Here is a 27,255-nt window from a genome sequence, read left to right as displayed (position 1 = left end):
ATGAATATAGATGTGGCAAGAAGCCATCATGCCTGCAAGACTTGGTGTGTTTTTGAGAAAAATCTTTTTGAATGGCTTCAGAAGTTACCAGCCCAGGAAGCATAACAACGTGTATAGATCAGAATAGCAACCAGATGTTTTTGTACAGGCTGTAAAAAAGTTGGAATCTCCACCTGGTTTTCAATGTCGATGTTGGATTGCAAGGGTCTGCTTGGTATCTACCTGCTTGCCGAGTTTGTTATGCCTGCACCTGCAACCTTTTACATGAGGGAGGAGGAAGAACAGTAATGGGATGCCAAGCAAAAGAATGTTTTTCTTGTGATTTATGCCTGTGATTTGACATTTTATACTTTTTACACTTGAGAATGAAAGTAAAACTTTGTGGCCTGAACCAGAAAATGTAGGCTTGGCTATTCTTCCACTGCAGACAGTAAGTGCTGTCCCAGGAGGGTGTCTAGCAACTGCAGTTTTGGAACCCACATTAGACAATTAAAAGTTAAATGATGTTGGGATGAAATAATGCCTTTGAAAAAAATAACCGAGGGAGACAAATTTGGAAGTGTGTTGCTAGTTTGCTTTATTAAACAAGGCATAAAATGGGGTTTTCTTTGTTTACTTCATACTTCCATAATGCGTATCTGATCCATCCATGAGAACCAAACGCAGAAATTGACTTTCATTCTTAGTGCAGTAAGCACTATTCCCAACATTAATTGCCCAAGATTCTTTGTACTTTCAGTGGGAAACATTATTTTATAAAAGCTTTTAGCTAGGTTCAGTAGAATTTTTACTTGAGTGTAACACCTGTATTTCTTGTAGTTCATATTTCTAACAAATTTGCCAGTTAAGTAAAATTATATTTTAACTTTTCAGCTATGCTTTAGAAATGTCAAGTATGTCAGGTACAGTACAGATTTGCTTCTAAACTGCAGTTCATATATATGATTTGTTTGATATCTCTTTGAGCAAAAGTAACAGTAATTTGTTTTTCTTAAAAGCATCTGTCCTTCTCCCATATCATTCAGATATCATTAAGATTAAGAATTGTGCATTGTGACTGTTTAGCTGGTAAGAACAAATACAGGTTGTCCTGACTGCTTTTGCACAAAACAAATATTTGTTAGCAGTTTTTCAAAGATTAAGACGACTTCAAGCAATCTCATCTTCCTCCCAATCCCTTGGGTTTTCTTATGAGTTTCTCTTGTTTTTTCAGAAAGCTCTACTGGCATGAGTATCATTTTTTTTTATTGATTTAAAAGGAAGGTGTTGAAGTACTCTTCCTTTTGCCCTTGCCCTGCTTGCTTGGTTTCTTTCATCCATGTGACTTATGGGGTAAGTCTTGTGGCTGAGGAGTTTCTCTGTTATTTTGTCATTCTTGCTTTGTATGATAGTCCACATGTATATTTACTGGTAGGTGTGTGTGTTCTTTATTAGTAGAGACTTTTTACTACCACAATAATAATAATTTCCACTCTGCTCTTCTTCATGCTTGCATATGAGTTTGTTGGTTTTTTTTTTCCCAGAATGCTCAGTAGAGCAGAGCTGTACACTGCTTGGCATTTTACTAAACTCCAGTTTTTTTCTGTGTTTGTAAGATCTGTTCTGTGTGCTTGTAGTTCACTGTTTTCTGCATTGGTACTGTGGCCTTCATCAAAATTTATTTCTACCTTGTGTCATGTATGATTGTTACATTCAGTTGCATTCAGATGGGCATATCGTCCTTCAGCCCTGTGGGTGAGATGCATTCCCTCAACATGGCAAGGTTTTAAAATTCTCATGGAAGAATGGAAAATTGAAAAATTCAGGAGTACCCACTGTCATAGAGCCAGCCTGCCTTTGGTTTGCTCTTGCTGATGTCGTGGTGGTGGTGTTACTGTTGTTACTTCTGCTGAGCTGATCTGCATGGAGGTGCACTGGCTATCCCAGCTAACACATCCAAATCACGCAGAACGTGGTAGATTACCCTCTGCCCCGGCTTCTTTTTCAGGACCTGGGACGTGTCGCATACCCCAGTTTGTTGTCCTGAAGCACTTTTCCTCACCTTGTAGGTCTCGTAGGGACCGCTTTGCTGCGGGAGTTCTATCAACTGATTCTAAAGAGAGTTTGTTCCCTTTGAGAGCTTTCTGTTCAAGGCTACAGGTGCTCTTTTAGAACGCTTGAACAGTAACATTTTAGCAAAATTCACCTGAGTGTGGTGAAACTGCGTGTAGTCTTACTGATGTCGGCATCTGATGCATTTTCATACATCAACTCCCATGGATCCTCTCCCTGCAGTGTGTTCAGCTTCCTGTCACTGTGTAGCAAGAGAAACATAAAATATGCAGTCCCCAAGAGATCATCATTTCTATATTTTTCTCCTCATTTGTCTTCCTTATTGGTAGTTATGGAGTTATTAAAACAAACTTTAGAGTTGTATTTCAGGCACTGAAGCCAGAATGTCTGAACATTTTTTTTTTTTTTAAATTGTGCTCCTCGATGTTTTTCCTTTCCTTCTCTCCAAACTGCTTTTTGGTTGTTAAGAGTCAAAGCAGACTGGCTTTCTTCCTAGCCTCCCTCCTAGGCTGCCCTTGGCATGGCCAGTGCATCATCTGTGACCATGTACATTTGGTGTCGATGTGGGGGTCTGCTGTGAAGCCACTTTGTAAGGTCTGAAGACTAAGGGCCTTTACTCTGCCAGAGACTGTAGAGTCATGCTGAAGTTTTCAAAAGGCTCCAGATCTCAGAGTCCGTGATCTCCAAAGGAATGGGGAACACTTTTTTCTTTTTTTTTTTTTTTCCTTTTTCTTTTAACCCTCCCAGAATTCAGAGTAATGCAAAACATCTGCAAAGTACTGTGTCAAAACATGTTTTGATGTCATGGTATATGACATGGTATATGACTGAAGGGCAGCATCACTCTGTGTACTGAAATAATAAACAGCAATGAAAGGAACTAACCAGGGAAACTGATGCATTCAGCATGAAATTTGTTTGCTCATCTCCCATGCGCTTGAAATATCTTTGTGGATTAACTGAGCTGCTTCATGTCCGGGTTGCAAATTGGAGTGAGAGACCGACATCCCAGAGGTCACCTGGAATTAAATAATTAACTATGGACATAAGAGCAGATCTGCTAGGTGGTCAAACCAAAAGTTCCTCTAGCTTAGGATCCTATTTCTGGCAGTGACAAGAGCTACCAAAATGCCTAGGAACAATTTTAACAGGGCTAACACTTGATGATACTTCCCCAAAGTATTCTCTCAACAATCTCCCGAAGATCTCTGACTCTGGGACTTTCTGAACCAGAACTAGAGTCTGGGTTCTTAGTAGTTCTAAATAATTTTTTTTCTCCTATCAAGAAGTTAGTGGTTGTTTTTCTGAACCCATGCATACAATATAGACCTATTTTGATCACACAGTTGTGAAGCATCAGGCTTTTTTGGAAATTATGCCCAAGGTCTTTGCTAGGTTTGTTCCATTACTACTGTTGCCAAAAAGACCTTTCCCTGTGATTTCAAAGGTTCTGCTAACTGTAGCATTGAGAAGTTGTCCCATTTGCCTAGGTTTGGATCAGGATTTCTTCATCTATATCTGAGGAGCCTGAAGATGTGGCTCCTGTGTATGCTGGTGGGGTGGTGCTGAATCTGCCTGTCCAGCCCCCTCATGGCAGGGATGCTGGATGGCTTTTGTCAGAGGTTCTTGTTTCTTGGCTGGGAGGTGAGGGAGGTTCTTGTCAATCGTAGAGAGGCTTCACCAGAGATACTTCCCTGCTTAAATGGCTTGTTCCTCCCACCAGTCAGTCTCTCTTGCTGGTTTCACTCATTCTGGACAACTTGTGAGGTCTGGAGGAATTAATTTGTTTGATCATGGTCCATCTAGCAATGATTTCTGTCTGTTGCCTTCCAGTGGGTGGCACTTACCACAGCAGTGTTCTGCAAAGGGCTGATGTGACCTTTACGGGTGGAAACTAACCCAGTTCATCACTGGTACCTGATTTTTCTTGTACTCCGGCCCTTCTGTGACCAACCTTTTGAATCACTAGTAGCCAGCACATTGCTGCCTGTCTTTGTGAAGGTTTTTCTTCGTATGGAAAATTCTGTTAGAAGTGAGGGAGCATTACAGGCCCTGGTGGCTGATTTCCTCTCCTTTTAAATGGTGCTCTTTAGAGGAGACATGTTGTACATCCCAAATACTTCTTCAAAATTCACACTTAACCAGATTTATCAGTGCCTTTCTGTCTCTCTTCATCGCACCTCAAACCTTGTGTATCAGGGATTGAATTTATACTTCATGCCCCTGGGATGAATAAGCTCTCTGTTTTTATTCATGGGGCCAGATCTTTCAAATGATCCTTGAGTCTGTGTCAGTGGATGTTTTCTCTGATTTTCCAGCTGACTCTGTGTGAAGGCTACAGAGAGGTGCTGGAAGGGGCAGCTGTCCATGCTAGGCTGGGTTCCAGGACCGCCGAGCTGCAGCAGCCCTCTGTCACCAGGAGCTGAGAGTGCCCAGGGCTTTGCTGAGAAATCCACCTGTGTCTGACACTGACCAGGCAGCTATCTGGGTTTCCATCTTTATCTCCCTCAAGCATTGCACGGTTGCAGAGGCATCTGGCACCAAAGAAGAGCTTTGTTAAACAGTCCTCAAATTGCTGCTTGAGTGGAAGACTTTTAAACACATCCGGGCAGCTGCATGCTCACTCTCTGTGAGTGTGCATGTGGACTTGTCTTTCAATGGGAAGAGAAAGGTTACCTTCAAGTAAGCGAGCTGAAGGATTTTTAAATAAGCATTCCATAGGTACCTGCAGTTCTTACCCCTTCTCTTTCCAGGTCCCTCCACTATATAGCATTATGCCTAGAATCAGTGTTTGAAAGATAACACTAGGTATGCTCTGACCCATGTTTTCATTACCGTAGTGTGGTGCCTATCCATTGTGGACACTGAGGCTCAAACAAGATGAAAGAGAGTCTGGCCAAGAGTTGTGGAATGTATGTATTTAGTACTTCTTGTAAATGTACTATTTAGTGACTTCATCTTGCCTGTCCTTCCTGTGTGCTGAAGGAGCTTCTTGAGGACAGTCCAGCCTGGGCACCGTAGGGGAAAAGAAGTAACTGGATAGTGTTTGAAACGCTTAATCCAGCCTGGTTGGGCTGTCATTGAAAAGAATCATCTTCCCTTAGTCCCTCCCTGCCCCATCTCCCCCCTTTCCATCACTTGTTCCTTCGTTTCCTTCCTTTCCCTAGTATCTGCTCGTGTGCTTTGGTGGCTTTGCAATTAGCTGGATTAGCTCGTTGATTTTGTTAAAAACTAACCCTGAAGAAAGAAAATCATGAGTGCTCTAGACAGCAGAATGGGAAATGGAGGAATATGCAGTGTAGGAATGGGCAGGATTGCAGCACAGTTATTACTTGCACCTTTTTTAATACATATTATTGCAAGGTATTCTTCCTTGTTTAAGATTACTAGGTATTGCAGCAATTTCTTGGGCTGTAATTCTGCTTTGCAAGTGAAATTAAGTGAATGAGGACTTCAGCAAGCGAGAAATTCTGTGAATTATCCAAGGGTGAAAGAGAACATTGCAAAACCTTAAAGTAAGCTTTTCACACGGATGAACAAACAAGTAAACTTCTCTGGAAACTGTAGAAATTGCAGTGATCCAGCCCATCTCATCACCCACAAATTCTCCCTTCAATGTGCAGTCACATATGTTTGATTTTTTTTTGATTGACATAACAATACAAGAGCCAAATGAATTAAAAACGAAGCTACGTTCTGAACTTTGGTGTCTCATCACGTGCCAGGATTCTAAAGTGTTTTGCCATGTTGTTCGAGAGAGCATTCTATCATCAGCAGTAATAATAATTTCTGAGTAATTAAATTAAACTATCTCTGTGCATCTAAATAAACAAATAGATTGTGGTTCTGTAGAATGTGCATGTGTGCCAAGTGTGAGACTTGGCTAGTTGTTGAAATTGTGCTGCTTTTAACGTAGAAGTGTTTGGCTTCATTTAGTATCAGCTCCCAGTGTTTGCACCAACTTTTAAGACTGCCTTGCAAGAGACTCTGGTACCTTGGTAGGGTTTTTTCCTCCAGTGTCTTTTAGAAGCTTTCATATAGGTATTGTTCTTGATTTACCTAGTATTTTTATAGTCAGAGGTATTTAAAAGAAAAGTGTTATTAGGTTGTCATTCATTGTCTTCAACCTGCTTTATCAGCTGAGTAACACATACGCTGCTGACCAGTAAGAATTGTGATAAAATTCTGCACGTAAGAAATGCATAGTTTGGAAGTGATGAACAGTCTCTCTCACAAGCTGTCTTAATACTTTTTCTTTTTTTTAAATAAACTGTTGGTGTGTTTCAAAATTGAAGTTGATTTTTTTTTGTGACTTGGTTTTTAAAGTGGATGAAAATGCAAATTGTGCAGTATGTCTGGAGGGGAGAGGTAAATGCTCAGTTACTTTGAAGGCTGAGAATTTTTGTGGTTGGGAGAATTTGTTTATGCGTACCAGATGACTTGGGGTTGACAGAGGACCACAACTGCAGCTAGTCAGGCAAAACAGAATTCAAGTGTGAATATTCTAAGTCCTTGCCTTTAGGCATAGCAAACTAGTCCGTGCTCACACTTAGCAGAAGTTTGCACATAAGCAGACCTTAACACAGTGCAATGAGTATTTGGAGTGGCACTGCGATGTTACAGCTTTCCCTGAGAAGGTGACAGCGGTGAGGAGTAACAGCGGTGGCAATCATCTCTCTTCATCAACCAATCTCAAAGGACTTGGCAGAAAGGATCAGTTCTCCTACTCCTGCTTCTCGGATCTGGAAAAGGAGGTCGAGCTGTAATGGCTTGGGCAGAAATGGCTTATGTACATCACATGGGGGACTTTCTGGTGGAACCCTTTATCCTGCTGGAAAATACCAGTTCATGGGAAACAGAACACTTTGCAGAAGCATGTTGCATGTGATGAAAATTTGGTTCACATAAAAGTGGCTTTGAGAACATTTCAGTTTTATATTTCAAAATTACTTTATTTCAGTTTCAGTATAAAATGTAATAAAGACTGGGGAATACAAAACAGGAACAAAATATTTTCCTTTTTTTGTAGAATTTAACTTTATTTAATAAACCTGAAGGGTTTTAGGGCCCAGTTTCTTTGGTTTGGGTTTCTTGAGGGTTGGGTTAATTTTTTTTGAAGTTTCTCATAAACTGAAACTAAAATATTTTGATTTATTTTCCAAAGGAAAGGCATTCACAATTGTGAAATGGGCCTTAAAATAAACAAACAAATAACTAGTACAGCTCTGCCGTTAAGTTCCAGTATCACGTTCACAGTTCCTCCCCTGCTTCTTCTTTGCTGTGGGAAGACAATAATTTATATCAGGTGTTTTTCTTGGGATGCTGTGTTTTTTCCCAACGCAACTTGTGAATCAAAATGGGTAGAATTGGGGCTCTGCCGCCCCTGTCCTCTGGCACCCTATCTTTCCCCACTAACTGCTTGTAGCATTTGGCAGGTTGATAACAACAATTCTCCCCTCGGTGACCAGAGTGCAAATCTGAGTGGGGCTAGGTGAGAAAGAGAAGAAATCTTACATAATCTTACAGTACGGACCCAGGTCTGTCTGAGTAGCCGTTGCCCTGTGCAGACTGCAAAGGGAGCTAGAAGTAATTTCATTTCAGTGCAAAGTTGTTTCTTGTTCAGCGTAGACAAAAGTGCTTAGAATCGAACTGTGGGGATGCTGGTATCTGTTCATATTGCTTTAAAACAAGAGCCTTCTGTATCCTGACTGCTTACTGATAAAATGGATGATCAGTTTTGCAATAATTATTTTTAGGCAGTGCATCTGTCTTGCTCCCTATTTCTCCACATTCATCTCTAAATGTGAATCATCAGCTTTTAGATGCTTTGTACCTAACAGGTACTTGTCTAACTTGGTCCCTGACAACTGTTGCTTTGAGAAAGGTCAAGGACGGCAAACACAGCTTCACTTTTAACACAGTGTGATTATTCTGTTTTTAAATAAATTTATTTTGTGCAGTATCTAATAAAAAAGACTGAACAAAGTGCATGAGTTGCAAGATTAAAAAGTTCAAACGTGATGGGAGAGGGCTTCTTGTAAGGAGTTTGTGATTTAATAGGTGTTTGGAGGAAGTGCAGGTAGGCTTTTGTCTCCACAGTTAATAGTATCTATAAAGAAAAGAAAAATGACCAGAAAACCTTAACCTTAAGTCTTTTGGTGGTGCAATGTATTCTACTTGTGGATTTTTTGCGGTCAGACAGATCTGCAGAGAGCAGAGTTGCATCTGCATGGCACATCTTCAGAGTGCCAGAATTTCTTTCTCTTCATCCAGACTTCGCATTTCTATTTTTAATTTTAATTTACTTTCCAGATAAATCTGGTGTCTTAATTGTGAAGATCTTAGAAATGTTTGAGGAGTGTACAATACAAGTTGCCATCTGCCAGCAGCTGGAACAGTCTTCTGCTATGCTTTCATCCGAGGATGCTGTCATCAGTGCAGGAGAACCAATACTCAAAGTCCTCTTTGCAAGAGAGACAGCAGCTCACCTGAAGAGCAGGCCACAGGATGTCATCCACATCTACCCTCCATGGTGAGTAGGGAGAATTGGCCACGCTTGCTGTAGCACTGCAGAACAAAGTGGGGTTGGTAGAATGCTGTCTGCATTGTTGTAGGAAAGACCTTGGGGGGTAGGGGGGGGAGCAGGGCTCTCTTGTGGTCATCTGTCTCTGGCAGCAGGAGAGACTTTGACAGATATCTTAATGATAGCTCAGATAACAACTAAATGTGTATCATAATGCCTCTAGTGTTGCTCAGGGCTTCAGTTTTGTTTTCACTTAATATTTTCATGTTTAGAGCGATAGAAAGGCCTGAGCAATGTCTTATCAATGATAAGGCCAATAAAGTGCATACTTTCTGGTAGCAAAGTAGTTCAGGAATGCTCATCTGTTTCTGTGAGTATGGGTATAATGTTTCAGTGGAAAAGTCTGTATTAACTGTATAGCATTCAGCAAAAACAACATGCAGCTAAAAAAATGGGGGGAAAAAACCAAGAAATGAGAGATTCACACTATTCTTAAGGAATCGGTAGACACCTTTTTGGTAGTTCCACATTGCTGCTGCTGTCACTGTTTTCAGTTCCCCAAATCCCTCTTCAGTGCAACCCTTTCTGGAATTCTTCAAAGTGTTTGGTCTACATTTGTGATTTTTTTCTGAATTGGATTTTTCTCCTGATTTTAAGGAGTAGCAAAAAGTGATGAGATTTCTAGTAAAGCAGCTGGTTGTTGGTGGCTGTAGGTTGGAAGGTCTACTCTTCATAAAAATTCAAGAGAACTTTGAAGTGGGAATACTCTTTTCACTCTTCTCCACCCAAGTTATAAAAGAGGAAATATTTTTTTTCTTATGTATTTCAGCATTCATTACCTGAGTTTTAGCCTCCAGCTGCAGTAGAATCCTGCCTCTAGTGTTTGACCATATCCTTTCGCAAAATACTTTTTCCTGTTTTGCAAAGGTCCATATCTGGTTTTTATCTTTATTGATAGCTGCAGATCTTTTTTGGGTTCCCCAGTTTGTAACCTTTCCCTTCTAAAATGTTGTTTAACTCTTTCTGGAGGCGATTCAAAAATTAAGGGAAGATACTTAATCTGTGTTTTATTATGGCTACAGATACTACTATTGATAGTTTAGATGTAAATAGATCGGTAGCTGAGGGAAATACAGTTGAATATTAATTAAGTCCTAGTCTGATATGACATAAGTCACTGCTTTTTTTTTTTTGTCTTCTACCCCTAAGGTACTAATGTTTGTTCTTGTTTACCTTCTCCTTCAGCAAGCTTCTTTTCATGCTTTACATTTGCTTTGTTTCCCCCTGTTTTCTTCTTGTTTCTCTCTCCTACAAACGTCCATCTTAGTTCCGTTTTTCTCTTCAGGTTTCCTCTGCTGTTTTTAAACCACGAGGCATTGCATTTATGCTGCTGTATCTTTCTGTATAGACCTTAACCTACACAAAGATTTTTGTACCAGCAAAACTGTTTTAGTTAGGGTATGATTCATCTTCTTTTTTTTTTTCCCTCCTTTTTTCTTTTCCTGAACGGTTACTGTCAGTATGCTTAGCATGCGTAAGTCCCAGACTGCTCCAGCTTGTTCCATGTCTGCTCTGGGAAGATGTAACTCTGCACTGATAACGATCCTTTCCAGACTACAAGCGGCTGTAACTGTACTAGTATGGTCTTCTCATTTGTTTAAATTCTAAGATGTTCTGGACATAAAACTCATTCCTATATATATGTGTAAACTGAGATTTCTTGAGAAAACTTCATAGGTGTCTGTCTTCCGAGAAATATCACTTTTTATTTGCTTTTGGCTTTTATTTTAGTAGGATGCACTTCTCATGTAAGCAAAAGGTTATTTCATAAAACCAGAATGTTTGGGCAGGGGATATATCTGCGTTGTCAGAGTTGCTCTCCTTACCTATGTGGCTCTCAAGGCACTTTATAAAGACATTAGTCAATAGTGGCAAAACTGCATTATATCTCCTCTCTAGTCCTGTTTTCTATCGTTTTGGAATTATGTTAATGTCAGTCGTCTCTTTGTTTACTCAACCAGAAGTCAAAAGAAGTTGGGCTGGTTACTGTTAAACTAAACCTACTGGAGGCGGAGAGGGGGGAGGATGAGGGATGGTTTTGTTTTAGATTATTATTTGGCACTTTCAGTTTACATTAATTGGAAATTGGGCTTGTACACTTAATGGAAGTTTCCTCTATCACGTTTCCAAGCTTCTATTCTGTTAAACTCTTACTTGAGAACTCTTGAATGCTGAAATGTAGTTTCTGTTACTCTGCATTGAATTTGTACTTCTGTCATTAAAAACAAATACTGTTTGTGTTAAAATGCTTTCCTGTTGATTCAAATGTGTGACAAGTATAAGAATGAATTAACTAAATCTAACCCTGACATGGTGAAATAAGCATATTTACCTATCTTATTGATATCACCAGTCAGAAGCAAAAGGGAACAAAAAAATAAGTAGATGCAAGGGGAGACAATCCTTGAATGACCTGCGTGCACTGGGACACACGGCATACTGTGCATCATCATCCTGTATTTTGAGATACTCATATGGTAAGGCGGAATGGGATGAGATGGGGTGATTTTTTAGTGGACTGCTTCTGCTGCTGTAAAGTAACGTCCTGAGAGCAGAATTTCCCGATATCTTTAAAATAACACCCCAGAATTATGTTCTGACTTTGCTTTTTGCTTTCTGACCAGGCAGCTGAGTGAGTAAGTAAGATGCAGACACACAGGCTGCTGGCTTCTGTATGTGACTATTCATGAGCAAAATTTGAATGCATCATCCTGGAGCCTTTGTAAAATTAAGACACTGCTTTTGTAACTGTATTTGTATGTGTTGTGAACTCAGTGCACAGCTTGGTATGCGAAATGTCTCTGGCAGTAGACTTGCATAAATACTTTGGGAAGCTGTGTTTAGAGATGTGTTTGTATTGTTGGTATTTGTTTGCATACAGAATCCCATGATACTTCAGCACTAGAATACAAGCAATTTAATTTAAAAAATAAAATATTGACAGGAGGCTGGTTATAAGAATCTTATCAACTGGACATTGCTCAGGAGAGTGGTCCCACCAACTTTCAGAGGAGCTCTGTGTCACAGTAAGAATTTGCAGGACTGAGCCCTGATTTCTTTATAACTGGATATGGATTTCTTCGGGTCTAGTGTCCTAAGGTACATATTTACAGTCTTGAATGAAAGGGATTTCATGTGAGAATTGTCACTTGCTATAGGGAAAGCAACCCCAATAGGCTGATTAACATCTTCAAACCAGCGTGTCTGGCCTCTGAGCCATCTGATGGGAGCCTGCTCTGATCTTGAGGCTATATAGAAGTATTATTGAAGTGTTGTATCTACATAAAGCCTATTAACTTGGACACATCACATGAAAATGGTTGCGTGTTTTGGGCTGGAGCTAGTTTGTGTGTGGCCAGCTGGGAACACAACAGGCAAAAGAACTCAGCCCTGCCTGCCCCTGCCTGTGTAGGCTTGCCTTTGGTTGTCTTTGCAGTACCTGCGCAATTTCTTGGATTAAGATTTTAAATGAACACCTCATAATTTTTACAAACTGAATCTGAATCATTAAGTGTTTTTAACAGCTGGAAAAGGAAAAGCTTATTACTGAGTGTAATTAAATCGATTACTAAGTCTTTATTCACTTTGCAGAAACACATATCCAGCAAAAAGTGAAGACTGCTTGATACTGCAAAAACGTGATAGAATGGGAACAAAGGCTTCCCAGTTCCACTGGTGGTGGTTTTATGGCTTCAACTTACCTGGTTTTTTGTTTGTTTGTTTAATTGTAAAAATGATAGAAATAATTTACCGTGCATAGCAGAAAGTGGTAAGAGTTGATATTTTTAGAGACTTCAGGATTCATTTTTCGGCTCACAGCAGGGCTTGAGGATAGACAGTTTCCTTCAGATACTCCTGTCTCCTGCTCATAGATATGCCTACTGTTGAATATTCAGGATAAATTAACCTGAAGAAAATGGTGCAGATTAGAATTCTTTTCCTTGCCATTAAATTTAACAACTTTGAAATGTTTTTCATGTATTTCTGAAGTTAAACTACTAGAAGTAAGTTGATATTAATACAGTTGTTGGCAATAGCAATATAAACCACAGATCACATTTGATTTGGACAGGCTCAGAGATCGATCCGTACCTATTGAATGTGATGGTCTGGTATGAAACCTCTAGTTCAGGAAGTTCGCATGCTGCTGGTAACTGGAGGGCTGGGACGGTATGAAAGGGACAGAACCACTTTGTGTTCCGTTCTTACATTGCTTGTAAGCACTGGCCGTTACGCACTGCAGAAGACAGGATCCTTGGCTGGATAGCCGCTATTCCCTATGCAACTTCTCGGTGCTTAAAAAAAAAAAAAAAAAAAAAAAAAAAGAGAGTTTATTTTAGGAACTCAATATGGTAAGTGTATAAAACACTTAACTCTGTGACATCAACAAGCAACTTCAAAGTTGTTCTTTAGTTTCTCTTAACGTATGAAACCACGGGGAATCATAATTACTCAGCTTTGAAAGTGTTCCAGTGCCTGGTGAAAGTGTTTAATGTGGACTTTTCATTTCTACTTGCATTACACTAGATTCGGTCTCTCCTCAGTGAAAGAGGTTTAGAAGAGTTTGAATTATTTACTGCCAAGAAGAGCTCATACAAAACATTGCTACACATCAGCTGAAGTACAGGATGAAACCTTGTATCTCAAGTCCTTTAAGGTGGGCCAGTGATGGAAGTTGCTGTAGAAATATGCAACCAAGCCCTGAACAAGTTTATGTACGGGAAGCAATCTAGCTTTGTGGACTTACGCATTCTTCTACCTTAGAATTATCCTGGATATGCCATAGGCTGTTTTGTTGGCTCAGCAACAAGGACTTACGATAAATGGATATGTTACTGTGATTTTTGCATTGTCTTACTTAATACACTGTCTTACATTGCATGGTCTTACATAATCTTGGTGAGCAATAAGAGTACCAACACAGGGAGCTAACATGAAATATGTGTTTTGAACTAGTGTGACTGGTGTTAAAGAGGGTTTGCCTTCCATTTGATGAAGATAGAGACTTTTTATCACTGTTGCTCTCACCAGTCAAGGGAAGCATTTAAGAACATTGTTACAGAATACCTCCCTATCACAAGAAAGATCATGTGAAGGAAGGATCTTGGGCTTCATATACTAATGAAGTGCAGAAACAACCTACTGCTGCTCTGTAAGAAGGAAAGCATCTGTATCCTTTAAAATTTTCTCGTTCCATAAAGGTAAAATACAAATACGAATTAGACATGTATGGAACATCTTTTGCATAAATTCAGTTTCTCTACTTACTCCTCAGAGAGGCAGCTTCTTTGAATGATTGATTGATCAGTTGGACAAAACTGATCTATGTTCACCATCTTCCTTTGATGAAATCTAAGCATTTATAAATATACATATATATACATACACATACAAATATTCAAACGGATGGAAAAGAGGGGGAAAAAAGATCACCAGTCAGATCCCTCCCATCGGAAAGATGTTAGCTCTGCCTTTACATTCTTTCTTTGAAGATGATACAATAGCAGAGTGGGAGAACCCTGATAAGAGGGACGAGGCTCACTCGGAAGATAAAATTCTACAAAACTTTAGAGCTGTAAAGCCAGTGTGGGCACTATTTCTAAAGTACATATGGGAATGGTCTTGGAGCCAAAGATCAGATCATATCATCTGCTTGGAATTGCTTCTCAGAGATCATGCAGTTGTGAAAATTGAAACTCCTTTCAGAAGAAGCTGAAGCAGCTGCAGGTTTCTTGCAAGTGTTTGTATGTTCCTCAGAGAGGCAGCTTCTTTGAATGATTGATTGATCAGTTGGACAAAACTGATCTATGTTCACCATCTTCCTTTGATGAAATCTAAGCATTTATAAATATACATATATATACATACACATACAAATATTCAAACGGATGGAAAAGAGGGGGAAAAAAGATCACCAGTCAGATCCCTCCCATCGGAAAGATGTTAGCTCTGCCTTTACATTCTTTCTTTGAAGATGATACAATAGCAGAGTGGGAGAACCCTGATAAGAGGGACGAGGCTCACTCGGAAGATAAAATTCTACAAAACTTTAGAGCTGTAAAGCCAGTGTGGGCACTATTTCTAAAGTACATATGGGAATGGTCTTGGAGCCAAAGATCAGATCATATCATCTGCTTGGAATTGCTTCTCAGAGATCATGCAGTTGTGAAAATTGAAACTCCTTTCAGAAGAAGCTGAAGCAGCTGCAGGTTTCTTGCAAGTGCTTGTATGTTTTTTGTTAGGATATACCTTTCCTAGTGCAATCACTTCAAAAGAGATGAGTTGTCTTTTGAGAACAGTTATATACTATTTGAATATACTTTTTGTGAACTGAAAGTTGTCTCTAACAAGCTTTTAATATAATTTCTTCACTACTTCTGTTGCTTTATCCATTTTGACAGAGTAGTCCTTAGGATTTTACTTATTTTTCTAGTTTTAAAAGTCTGATTTTTTGTCCATCCCCTCATGTAAAGGGAGAAACTTGTATCTGTAGAGCTGCTCAGGTATATCCTATTTTATGTCCCTAGAACTAAAGAGATTAAGCCATTAGTATTATTTGTGTTTGTTCACCTTGCATGTAGAAAATGGAAATAACACCATTTCTTGGTAGTCAAATCAATAAATAATTATGTTCCTTCATAGGTGGATGACCTAATTGGAAAAATACAGAATTACAAAGCTTTGATTCCAAGAGGAGAGCAAGTTGTTTATGCCATTTCTGTGATTTGTCACAACCACCTGAAGCAACAGATACCTGGTATTTCGGATATGGGCTATGTCTAATAAACGTAGTAACATGATCACACTTTTACAGTGAGATAGACTTGTTTATTTTTATAACTATGGCATAGATAGATGTATTGTATGAATGTCATACATAAAATATTACTACCCTGAAAAACAAAGATGAAAGAACTGCTCTCTATGAAAGGGGTTTTCCATGGAGAAAAGAATGGAAACACGTTTGGGGAAGATGGGAGCCTCAAGATAGTAAATCCAGGGTTCTGTAGAAGATTCAAACTGGATTTTTAAACATGACTGTCTGTCTCTGGGCTAATAGCTGATGGTATCTTGACATGCTGAAAAGGGGGACTTTCCACTGTATTGTAGCAATGAAGTGCTGGGTTTTGTTGATATGTTTGTTTGCTTTCAGCCAAATCGGAGGGGTCAGAAGCAAGTGGTGTTTGCGAAGCAGCAGCTTGGTTTTTAGATCAAGGTTGAAATGCATTGTTGTTGGCACAAAAACCTCCAGCAGGGGTAGAATATGTCTCTGTCCAGATGGATGGCTGCATTGGGTACGTGCAGCCAGTTGCTATGCTCCTGGCTCACGCGAGCAGCGAGGGCTACCCAGGCAGCCTGCACAGAGCTCGCCTAGAGCGAGCAGCAACACTGTGTGTTGTACTCGGAAGGTAATTCTGTGCTCCGGAGGGAGCCTCCACCAGGATGACTTTCTTCAATATGGGCTGTTTCACTTGTAAGAATAAAGGAAGTGTAGAAAAGAGGCAGTGAATGTAAATAGACTGGTTTATGTTGGGGGGTGGTTTTCTACATTTTTCTTAAATACTAGATACCATCCAACATTGATCCTACTGGAATGATTGTAGTGTCCAGTTAACGGGAAAAACCTTAATCACCTCACTGCGGTGCTTTCGTGTTGAGGAATCAGCATACATTTGAGTCCATGGTTTTTAGGAACAGAAGAGGAAAATTATGTTTTTAAACATCCATTCCTTACAGTCAGTGATGCTGTTTACGTTTGAATTCTTAAGTTACTGGAAAAAATACTCATTGAGAATGAAAATGTCCTATTCTAATAATCACAAAATATTCTCATCCTGAAAATCTAATAGTGTGTACTTTTTTTTTTTTAATGAAAGGTCTGTACTTGAAACTTTCCAGCTTTTATAAGTGAGGAAATTCCAAGCATTTTGTAGTGACAGATACTGTTAGTGGGTAGTTGTCCACTGACGTCAAAAACAGGGGATGGCGAACAGCTTTGTTCGAGTCAACGAAAAATGTACGGTCTTGGATAAACTCTGTGTTAGCAACGGAGCTATCAATGATATACGAGCAGCTTCACATGAGTTCCCATGTGCATTCAATCCAATGCTAAATTCCAGATCTTGTTTAATGAGCAACTGATGGAGCCAAGACCTGGCACTGCACAAAATCCTGCAGTCTGCTTTATCCAGTCATGAAGGAAAAACAAGCTAAATAAGTTCAGATGAACAAGTTCAGATTTACTGCAGGGTTATTAAAAAGTTGTGATTTGTATTCCTCTGCTAATGTTTATGACTAACACATTTGGGACGTGTAAAACAATACTTAATTTGTAAAAAGACTGTGTGCCAAAATTCCTGCAGTAGTTTAACCACTAAAGAGCAAGTTTTGACTGTGTGAATGGTTTGTTTAAATGTTTAAGATTATCAGTAATCAGCTAATTCTTTTTTAAAATTTACATTTTGAAAAATGATGATTTCTTCTTGTTGGATTGCTGTTCAGCACTTTCACTTTGTGAAATACAATGTATTTCCGTAGCTCATCATGGAGAAACAATTTTAAAGTCAAGTGCCACTCTCTTTAGCAGGTGTGATTTGCCACTGTAATGCTAGGTGTGTAGTTACATTAAGATGTTTACATGCAGTTCTGTATGCAGTTATGTTGGGCTTTGAATATGCTGGATATTTTATACCACAGTGGGTTTTCACGCTAAGCATGCTTGTGTCCTTACGCAATTTTATATGGGCAAAGAGATGGATAAAGTGTGAGTGTACCAAATTGTCATGTCTGGCGTTTCCCTTCAACATGAAGGTATGCTTTCTCAGACTCCTCCTCCTGAATGTCATATTTAAATGTAGGTAAGCAAAAGTTAATTACTATACTCCTAGCAGAAATAATAATTAAAACCCCAAGTATTTCAAGAGGGGAACATTGCTTTCAAATATTTGAAGAATTTGGAATGTTGCTACCCAAAATGCAGTATTTAAAACATCTCTGCTATCCTGGAGGGCGGGGGCATGGGGGGGAGGGGGAGGACGAATTTTGCTGTTACTTCTACCAGGCAGATTGCTTTCCTTTCAGTAAAAGCTCATGGAAAAAATGCCCATGGTTGTTTTATGTATTTTTGGCAGCAAGAACGTACTTTGGTATATAAAACAGTTCAGCTGTGAAACATTCAGTGCAGCCTTTTGTGTGTTTGATGAAGCTTCTCTTCCTACCAATCTTCTGAGTCAACATTAACCATGCAGATTGCAATGTATTACTTCTCCCTGAGTGGTAAGCTCCTTTGACAGCTTCCTGAGATGTCTTGAAAAAGTATTATTCTTGTTACTGTCCCAGTACGGCCTTCTGGCAGACCAAGTTTCTCCCAGCAGAAGTATAAGAACAGTATCCATGACGTTAGAAGTGGTGTACAACAATTAATTTTACCTTTGAGGGATTCACTGTGTGTTTTGAAAGCCAAATCACTGATGTGGCTCCAAAAAAATCATACTTGGCGGTATGTGGGAAGGGGGTTTTTGTGTATTTTTTTTGTTTTTGTTTTTTTCCTCTCTTTAACCTCTTTGGACTCCTGAAATGATATCTGCTGTCTCTCTCCTTGATAAAAGAGTTAAGAAGCCTAGTGAACATTTCTGTGGATATTTCTGGTTTTGATGGTTCTTTATCTCCCCCTTTCTTAAGTCTTGGATTTTTATATTTTTAGTAAGTGGTGCGAGTTTGTTGTAGAGCCAATCGTGATGATGGGCTTTGCATCGTCTTCCTGGGAATCATTGTCCACAGTCAGTCTCCATGGTCCTTGGCTGGTGTAAAAGAGAGGACTGCATGTCCACCTAGAAGCTGCTGCTGCTGTTCACAGCACATCTATTAGTGCAAACCCAAGTCTGTCAGCATCTTCAGCTAATACCTTGTAATTTGAACTGAGGCTGTGAAGAAATACCCCCTTTTGCTATCTCTGAAGTATTGTTGGGACAGACATTGTAGATCATAACTTAACTAGTCTGAAAAAACCTGGCAGAATATCTACTAGAATGCTGCGTGCTACAAGACACTGAAAGCACTGAACTTGAGAACACTTTAGATTCAGTATAAAACCATAAATTGCATTGATTTGGCATGGTGGTGTTGGGTTGACGGTTGGACTCGATGATCTTAGAGGTCTTTTCCAACCTTAATGATTCTATGATTCTATGATTGTATTTGTGTTTTCATTTGTCTTCCCAGCATGGCACAGCACGTCTGCCTTTTGTGTTTCCCGGAAACAAATCACTTCTCTGAGTTGAGGTTCATTTTTGAGAAACGTGGGCAATGCAACTATGTGAGACTTGTACATTGCATTTGTGCCTTAGCAAGTACTGCTTGTCTTCTGGCTCCCTGAGCTTGTCATAAATATTAATTTAATAGGGCTGGTACTATTTTATGCATTGTGAATGTACAGATTGAGGAAGAGATAAATTTTATTGATATGGGCTGTTGCTGGAACTTACAGGGTTTGTAGGCCTAAAGGAGCCCAGATTTACAGTGTATGTATATCATAGTTGTTCTTCAAACTATTTGAAAACTTTTTATATAGAATAGGATAGTTCTTTATTACCTTCCCAAATATTTCTTACTTTCCATCTCTCTCACAAAAATAAACAAGCTGCCCAGTATTTTCTTTGTCTTTTGCAGCCTTCTTTGGCTGACACTCATAGCTTGCGGTTTGAGAAGTTGTGCATGAGGTGATTGTTTAATTTTGCTGGGAGGTATTTGACTCTAAGAGTTCACTTTCCAATCTTGCTGTATAGCAGGGAGCCGTTTGCTGGCTATACTCAAAACCAAACCCATTTTAAAAACAAACATCAACATACCACATTATCAACTTCTAGAACAGTCCACCTAAGCCTTGAGAATTGCCTTTGGTTGCTGGTCACTTCAGATATGGCTGTAATTTCCCGATTTTTGAGGACTGCTGCTCAGGAAGGAATGGAATCCCATTAGGTTTACTGGTTACCCTGAAACTGCCCTTAGCACCAGCTCAGCTTAGAGGAGAAAACAAGGGGGGGAAATTATTTCCACAACCTAAATATAAATGATACCTTTTCAGGGCAAAAAAAACCCCAAACAACTTTTATATCTATTTATTTTTTAGATTAGACTACATATAAAAGTATTGTCTTCATGTGTCTTTCAGTTGTTAATTGGTCAGGATCCTTACCTGTGATCATGAATCTTGTTCTAAGGCAAACCCTACACATTCAAGATTGCCTTCATGGAAGAGGTCTGAGATTTGGAAATGTGTGTAACTCTTACATGTAAAGCCCCTCTATGTCTATTTAGATTAAACTCTCAGCACCCATTTTCTAAATTAATATAGGTATTACTTGGTTGCAGTGTTGATTTTTCTGAAGCTTTTCTTGAAAAGTAATTTCCTATCCCATGCTGTCAGCTGTGTTGATGTACTTTGGCTATGGCTGGGTAGAGCCATTTTCCATCCAGAATGTGGACTAAATCTATTAGTTAATGTATTAATTTTATTATTAGTTGTAGTTTGTTTATTTAACTGCTATCATAATGCTACTGCTTTATTAACTATACATGTATTGTGGACAATCCGGAGGAAAATGCTCCCTGCAAGCTAGCAAGACAAAATCCAGCCTTACTGTATAACCTCATCAGATGTTAAAACTTACATAAAATGCATATATTGACATGTGTAAATCCTACATTGTGAAAACGTAGAAGCCAGAGTAGCACGTGTGGTTTGTTATTGCTCTTGACTGAAACTGGGCATGATCGTAATCAAATGCGTTAGGGCTGGAGTCTGGAATGAGAGGTCCTCGAGTCTGGGCATCGAGAGAGCGGTACTCTCCTCCCCTTACCGTCTGCTTTGGCTTTCCTCAGCGTCCTAAGCTATTTTGGAAGTGACAGGAGCAGTCACGCTGGCAATGCATTCAATACTATCTTTATTTTACTGTGTGGTGAAGAATGCTTTCCCTTTATTGTATTTCCCTTCTGTGTGCTGTGCTCGTTGTCCCTCCCTTGTACCAGACCAGTTGTTCTTGGGACTGTGCTGTGCGCTGAATCAATGAAATCATTTGCTTTGAAAATGAAATATTTTAAGTTAGGGGTGTTGAGCAATATGGTTTACAGTGTGGTCTTGCAGTGGCACCGAAGACCCAACTGAACAGGCATGCAGCGGGGCACGGGCCGGGGCTGAACCTCGCAGGGTGGGAGCGTTTCAGGTAGCGTTGTGAGCATTATATAAAGACATAGGTTTCTCTTCGAGAAATCCCTGCCAACAGGAATCATTTTACACAGCGCAGTGGTGGGAAAACACTTTTCTAAATATCGTTTCCATAGTAATTCCCAGGTGCGGTGGAAGGCTGGCAGAGTCCCTCGGTTGCAGGTACGCCAGCCGGGCTCGGTGCCTCCCGCCGCCGGCAGCGCCCGCGGCCCTGCCCTTCCCGCCGGCTGCGGAAGGTGGCAATGTTGTCAGCAGAAGCCCAGGTAAAACTGGTCTCGGGTGACTGATCTCTCTGAGGCAGCCTCAGCGCTTGTTTGTCCAGAACTTTTTCTGGCGTCAAAGTTTTGTATCTGTGAAGTGAGGGTCTGTAAAAGGGGGATTTGTTTAGTTCTGTGCGCCATTACTTTTGCACTACTTTTAACAACTCGGTACACGATCTGTTCTGAATGTAGCGATGTGCATGAGGCTGTCACCACGCTGTTTACACAACTTGCTCCATCATAATGCTGAAGAAGGCCGTGTGCCATTTAGTTTAACACTCTTAAAGACTTCTCCGTACTGGTTGTCATTGACCTTGTGTACTGGCGAACCATTCTCCACCCGGGGAACAAAACTGATCTCGTTAACTGAAGTTTCATTTCTGCAAAGCACTTGTAAATGTTTCTGAAACTCGCTGTAATTTTCTGGGCTCCCCCCCAAGGTGTTTACAAACTCTGCTTTGAAGTGAGCTTGCCAGGGGAGAAACTGAGAACTTCCCTGCATGCCATGGGTTTTGTTAAGAGCTACCTCCTGACTATGACAGGCTTTTAACCTGTTGAAAGCCTAACAGACCTGTTCGTGGGTTTGGTGGGGATGTTTTTCTTTTCTTTTCATATTTCACCTAACTCCTTGCATCTTTTTAACTACTTCAAATTGTCCCTAAGACTTTTGTGTCTTGTGATTTTTAACATTTTATTCTGTCTAATGCTAATTCTCAACCCTCGAGGGAAAGTACACAAGTTCTTGGTTTCTGTTATCCCATTCCTTCCCTCTTGACTCTCGTCTCTTGATTCTGCTGTGGTAAATCCATCATTGATTTTAACTTATCATAGAACCTTTCAACATATTTAATTACTGGGTTCACCTCTTATTCTGTGTTCCTTACCAAGCCTCTCTGACAAGATGTAATGTATTTCATCCATTTAGGAGGTCAAATGGGGCAAAAAATACAAATTCTTGATGTACGTTACGGTAAGCAGAGAGCAAATAGGATGACATTACCTTGTAATCCCCCACCCTCCCTACTTAACTTTATTTGCAACACAGATGACAATTTTTGTTGGACTTCTTATCTAGTTATTTGTTGTTTTTCATAAGGAAGGCAGGCAGAGTTTAGGTGCCTAATGCTGTCCAATTTCTAGGAGTTTAAATAATCAATCTGTAAAGTTGTGTGTGTGTGTCTCCTTCCTGACCGGTGCATTTCTTGGGGATGCTACTCACTGCATTAAATATACACCGAAGGCTTCTGGTACTGCTTCGGTCTCTGTTAAACAAAGATTGTTTGCTGAGTAGCAAAATCTGTTGCTGTATGGATACTCTGCCTACCACTCTGTTGTGCAAATGGTCCAGCAGTTGTCCACGGGAACCCTGGATAATGGCTTTTTAGTATTACAAAAGAGTAAAGACAGGCTTCAGAAACGGGTTGGGGTTTTGAGCAGTTTGTCTGGCAAAATCTGCTATAGTCTGTCTCTCCAAATCGAATGACAAGCCAGTGAAAGCTTTCTTTTGAGAAATCTGTTTTGCTGAGCTGCGTGGGAGACTTCCTTTTCAAAATTGAAACTGGAAAACCAATAATCTCCAGCTCCAAAGAGGAAACAGTTTAAGATACGGTGGGTTATTACCACCGTACTTTTTATAATTATTTCTTTTTGTAGTAATTGCAGTATCAGTCGTCTTATTGCTTTAAGAATAAAGTGAATATGAAGAAATACTTCGTCTTGAGAGTATCCATTGGACTTTTTTTTCTTTAAACACTGCTAAATAATGTCGTCTCATACTGTTATGATAATAATAATAATATGGCTGGCCAAGCAGTAAAGCTAAACAGATCGAGGCAAAAGCTTCCTGATCATAAAATTTCCACATTAAAGGAAGTAGATGCTACGTGCAAATACAAAATGTGGAAATAAAGACATTTAGAATTTTTGCTTTCTCTTTCCAAACCAAAGGGAAAGAGACTTCCCTGTGATTTCAGAGTATTGCTAACAAGCCCTCATAGCTATTATGAGCCTGAAACAGTAAACAGCTTAGTAACAGCATAATTACATCAATAAACCTAACATCAAAATACCTCCCAAAATTTATGTACAGATGGTTCCATTTTACATTACAAAAGAAATTTTCTGAAGTCCGTTTGCCTAAAACAAAGTTTTTAATGGAACAGCTTAATGATTTGACCTCAGATCTGCATATCCTTTTTTTTGAATGTAAATATGAATACCAAGGCAATTAACTTGGTAATTTACCTAGTCAGGCTGAGTTGAAGTTCTGTAGGTAGGTATTGCTTTAAGCACAGTTGGCATGCTGTCTTCTGCATGCTGATGGGCTCTTGCTCAAGCGTGTATTGGCCCTCAAAGTGTCTTAGTGCTAGGGATAGTTCACCCTCAGGAAGTTTGGTTTAGATAAGTATCTGAATTTTTTTGGGTACCGAAATCTGGAATGCTGCAGCGAAATCTGATGAGCACAGGCTCTCAGATCTGAGTCAGCAACAGGGCTGGACCCGCTCCTGTTGTTCAGCACTTCCACTGCCAGGTCCAGCCAGCAGCAGAAAACAGAGACGCATGAAAAGAAAAACCAGAGGGAAGAGGAGGGAGCGTAATTCACAAAAGTACGGACAGACTTGAAAACAGAGTTTGTGTAGGTTGTGCACAGAGGTGAGGAGCTGTGAAGAAATTGCCACCTTCTCCCAGTATGGCCTTCCAAAACCTCAGGGGGAGTTTTGGTTCCCAGGGGACTCTGCTCTTAGCCCTGTGTAAACAGGGCTGTGCATCATTAGCAGCTGCTGTCTGGGCTGTTTTGCTTACCAGATGTAAAAGTGAACCTATGAAATTAAGGGGTTTTTCTCCCTGCTTCTGATCCTTTGCAGTTAAAAGTATTTCAGGTGTTACAGGGCACACTGTTAGCAACTGAAATTTTAGTCTCGGAGAAAAAGAGTTATCCACTCAAATGGCAGTGTGAGCAAGAAAGGTATGGAAAAGTAACCAGGAGAAGAGAGTCGACATATTTTTCGTACTGATCTCTGGGTATTACTCAATTTTCTGATCTCTTCTTCTCTGTGCACCCATTGTTTTCGAAACCTTGTTACTCCTGAATGAATCCCTTTTCTATAAGTTCAAGAAAAGGAAGATGCTTCTCCCTCTAGAAGTCAAGTTAAACTGCTGTGTTTCTGCCAATTGGTAGCAAATATGTATCACACTGTGTTACTCTTTTGGTGAAAAATAATCTTTTCATTAAAGTATCTGTAGTCTTCTGAGGCTGAATTTCCAATCTAGTGTTTACTTCATCTGTGGAGGTCAATGGATGGAGATCAAATCGCTGCCAGGTTTTGCCAGGAGAAAGTTGGCCATAACTGTATGGCAGTGTGTGCTTGGTACAAGGCTCGTGAGCCACAGGTTCTTGAGGCGGCCTCCTGAAACACACCTGAAGCTTAATTCTGTGTACCATGCATAGACGGAAGTTCTCACTGTGACTTCATTCATGCTTTTGGCATTCCAACGTTATTCCTGGTGGTGAAAGAATAATAGAATGAATAAGCAGCTAAAACACAGGCGAGGAGAATGAATTTAAGCTTCGGGGAAGCTGAGAACACACCCAGGTTCTCATCACTTGTGTGCACTGTGTCCATTCTAATCCCCATCCAGACTTCAATACTAGGGATTAAATGGTCAAACATTTAAAAATGTTCATCTTTCAGAAATTCTAAAGTCTGCTTTTCAGAAGTGACCCAGTATGATTTGCATGTATTTACATTTTGATAAGGTGATGTTTATTTTAAAAAAAATAACTTCTGGAGAAAAAAGGGAGAACTTTTAAATCCCTAATATATAGCGGAAAAACCCCTGTGTATGTCTCTCTCTGCATATAATATAAAATAGAAAATGGAGAAAAAATGTCAAGAACCAAAAAACGTTTAGTATTCTTCAGTGGCTGCAGGCCACCTTAGCTTGTGCTAACATTTTAGAAGGTACTGAGGACATATTTCAGTTTCTTTGCCTTTTAGCTTAGAAAATCGGCCAGTTCTACCGAGCCACTACTTTTTTTATATTCAGGCAATAGAATATTTGCCTTATTTTTCCTCCTACTTCTGTTTTTCAGTTATAGAAACTTCTTGCCTTTCCTTTTCTCTCATTTTGTTGCAAAACATGAAAAAAAAAAGGTACTATTTTTAATAGTCATGTATACTGATGGCTGTCTGTTGACATCTGTGAACTTCAGTTAAATTTATATATGTATGTATAAAAGCACAGGTCAGCTGTTTTTTTCAGTAGCCACTGGCTGCAGTGGCTGCAGGAAGCTGACTAGTGCTTTTCCGGGTCTCCATCAAGTTTTATAAAATAAAATTAATGAGTCTTCTTGTCACGTTTTCCAACAATGCCAATTTGTTTCAAGAGCAGCGTCTCCACCTCGGTGGTCATACACATATATTGAATATTTGTGACCTCTAAAGAAGAGGGCAAAAAGGTGGTTTTGGGTTGTCTAGCTGGTCAGATGTGGCCAGCTGGTGTAGCCAACGCTTGCAGGCTTCTTACCAGGAAAGCAATGTGTTTACTTACCATGCGGTTCTTAAGAGAGACAGTTTCCTTAAAAAAGTCATAGATAGCATGAGGTTGGTCAGAGGGTAGACATATTTGTTTGACCTTTTAGTAACAAGTCCCTACATTAGGAGAAAACGCAAACATTTTTTATTTCTTAAATTGCCGTGAATGGAGTGAGAAGCTGGGGAACTGGGACTGACAGACCACCTGCAGGTTTTGGAGCCATCTGGATCTTGATGTGGAGGACTACAGCTGAACAGATAGAATAAACCTAACAGCACATAGCTGATTAATTACGAATAATATTGAAAATGATGCAGCCGTCTTGCATATTGTTTCCAGATCTTTATTTTTTCATTGTGGTCAGTCAACATTGAGAAATTTGTATTTATTATGTAAATATTTGGGAGGAAAGTGATATATGCGAACACTTTACTATGACCAGTCATACTCCTTAGCTGTTCAAGATGAGTTTTGGCTTCCTTTGTATTCCCTGGAAAATAATGATTAAACTAACATCCACACATTAGGGTTTTGTTGGTTTTGGAGTGATGAAATTATGTATTTTAAACTTTTTGTTATATGATTAGAGACACATGAAATGGAAAAGCGTTTCCTGAAGAGCTCTTTCTTCACGTCCTCTAGAAATGAAGGGTTTTCTATATTCCCTTTTTTTCATATTCCCTAACCTCCCTCCCTGCTCCCTTGGTGTACTCTCCTTCAGCTTCATCATGGATCTGGTAACAACTACTGTTTCTTTTTACACTTCACTGTCTTTGATACAGTTGTTTATTAAAATATGAGGAGATTTTTTTTTTCCAGGTAGGATGTTTCATAGAATTTTAAAAATTTATGTCCCAAAAATATCAGACTAACTGGACTAAACATATTGAAAGGAGTAAACTCACTGACTGCAACACAACCGAGAATCTCTCTTGTATAATTTTAGCTAACAGTTTAAGAGTAGAATGAAATAATGCCATTTATTGTTAATGTGTTCTGATAAATGAAATTAGAGAGATGTGCAGAGTTGGAATCCCACCCCATCTGTCTCATTTTGTCATGCGTTAGAAGGTAGATATTGTATGAAAAGAGAAAAAACTGAGAAGACCCGTGTTCCAGAGCTGTGTTTGATGGAGGCCGCCTGCCTAGGTATCCTTATCACATCATGATCTCTCAGTAATGTCTTAAAAGTTAAAAAACAAACTGCCCCGCAACAGCGTGTCACCGTTTTCCTTGGCACCCTTCTGCAGTGTGCCTTCGTGTGAAGAAATGAGAAGTAAAATGAAAGAATCATAGAAGTCAGTGTCTAAGCTGATTTAAACCTACCAGGGACCTGAAGTTTATCCAAAGCAGAAACTCCTATTTAAGGGCAAGAAGAAGGGGTACGTGGAGCAGCTCTGCAGTGGCTTGAGCCCACGTAAGGACACCTGGCTGGGGTATTTAAGCTCTGTATTTGTGGGGAAAGCAAGTAAACAGCAGGAACGATATGCAGTCTCTTAAATAAACGCTGTTTTTGCAGGCCCGAAAAGTCGGTGGCTGCCGTTGCCGCCTCTGACTTTAACAGCGAGGAGCTTGGGGGGTGACTCAGGGCAGGCGGCAGC

At 39.8% G+C, this 27,255-nt stretch overlaps 1 protein-coding gene across 1 annotated transcript in view; it reads left to right on the top strand.

Moving 5' to 3' along the window:
* Positions 1-27,255, top strand: part of SPIDR (scaffolding protein involved in DNA repair) — a 202,485-nt gene that overhangs the window by 66,073 nt on the left and 109,157 nt on the right. Inside the window, exon 8 of the mRNA XM_019473737.1 lies at positions 8,365-8,584. Within this exon, the coding sequence (XP_019329282.1) occupies positions 8,365-8,584 (220 nt within the window). The remainder of the gene's footprint in view (positions 1-8,364; positions 8,585-27,255) is intronic.

This window comes from Aptenodytes forsteri, unplaced genomic scaffold, assembly GCF_000699145.1.
Source record: "Aptenodytes forsteri isolate BGI_AS27 unplaced genomic scaffold, ASM69914v1 Scaffold23, whole genome shotgun sequence".
In the NCBI taxonomy this organism is placed as follows: domain Eukaryota; kingdom Metazoa; phylum Chordata; class Aves; order Sphenisciformes; family Spheniscidae; genus Aptenodytes; species Aptenodytes forsteri.
This window is presented reverse-complemented; position numbering and strand designations above follow the sequence as displayed.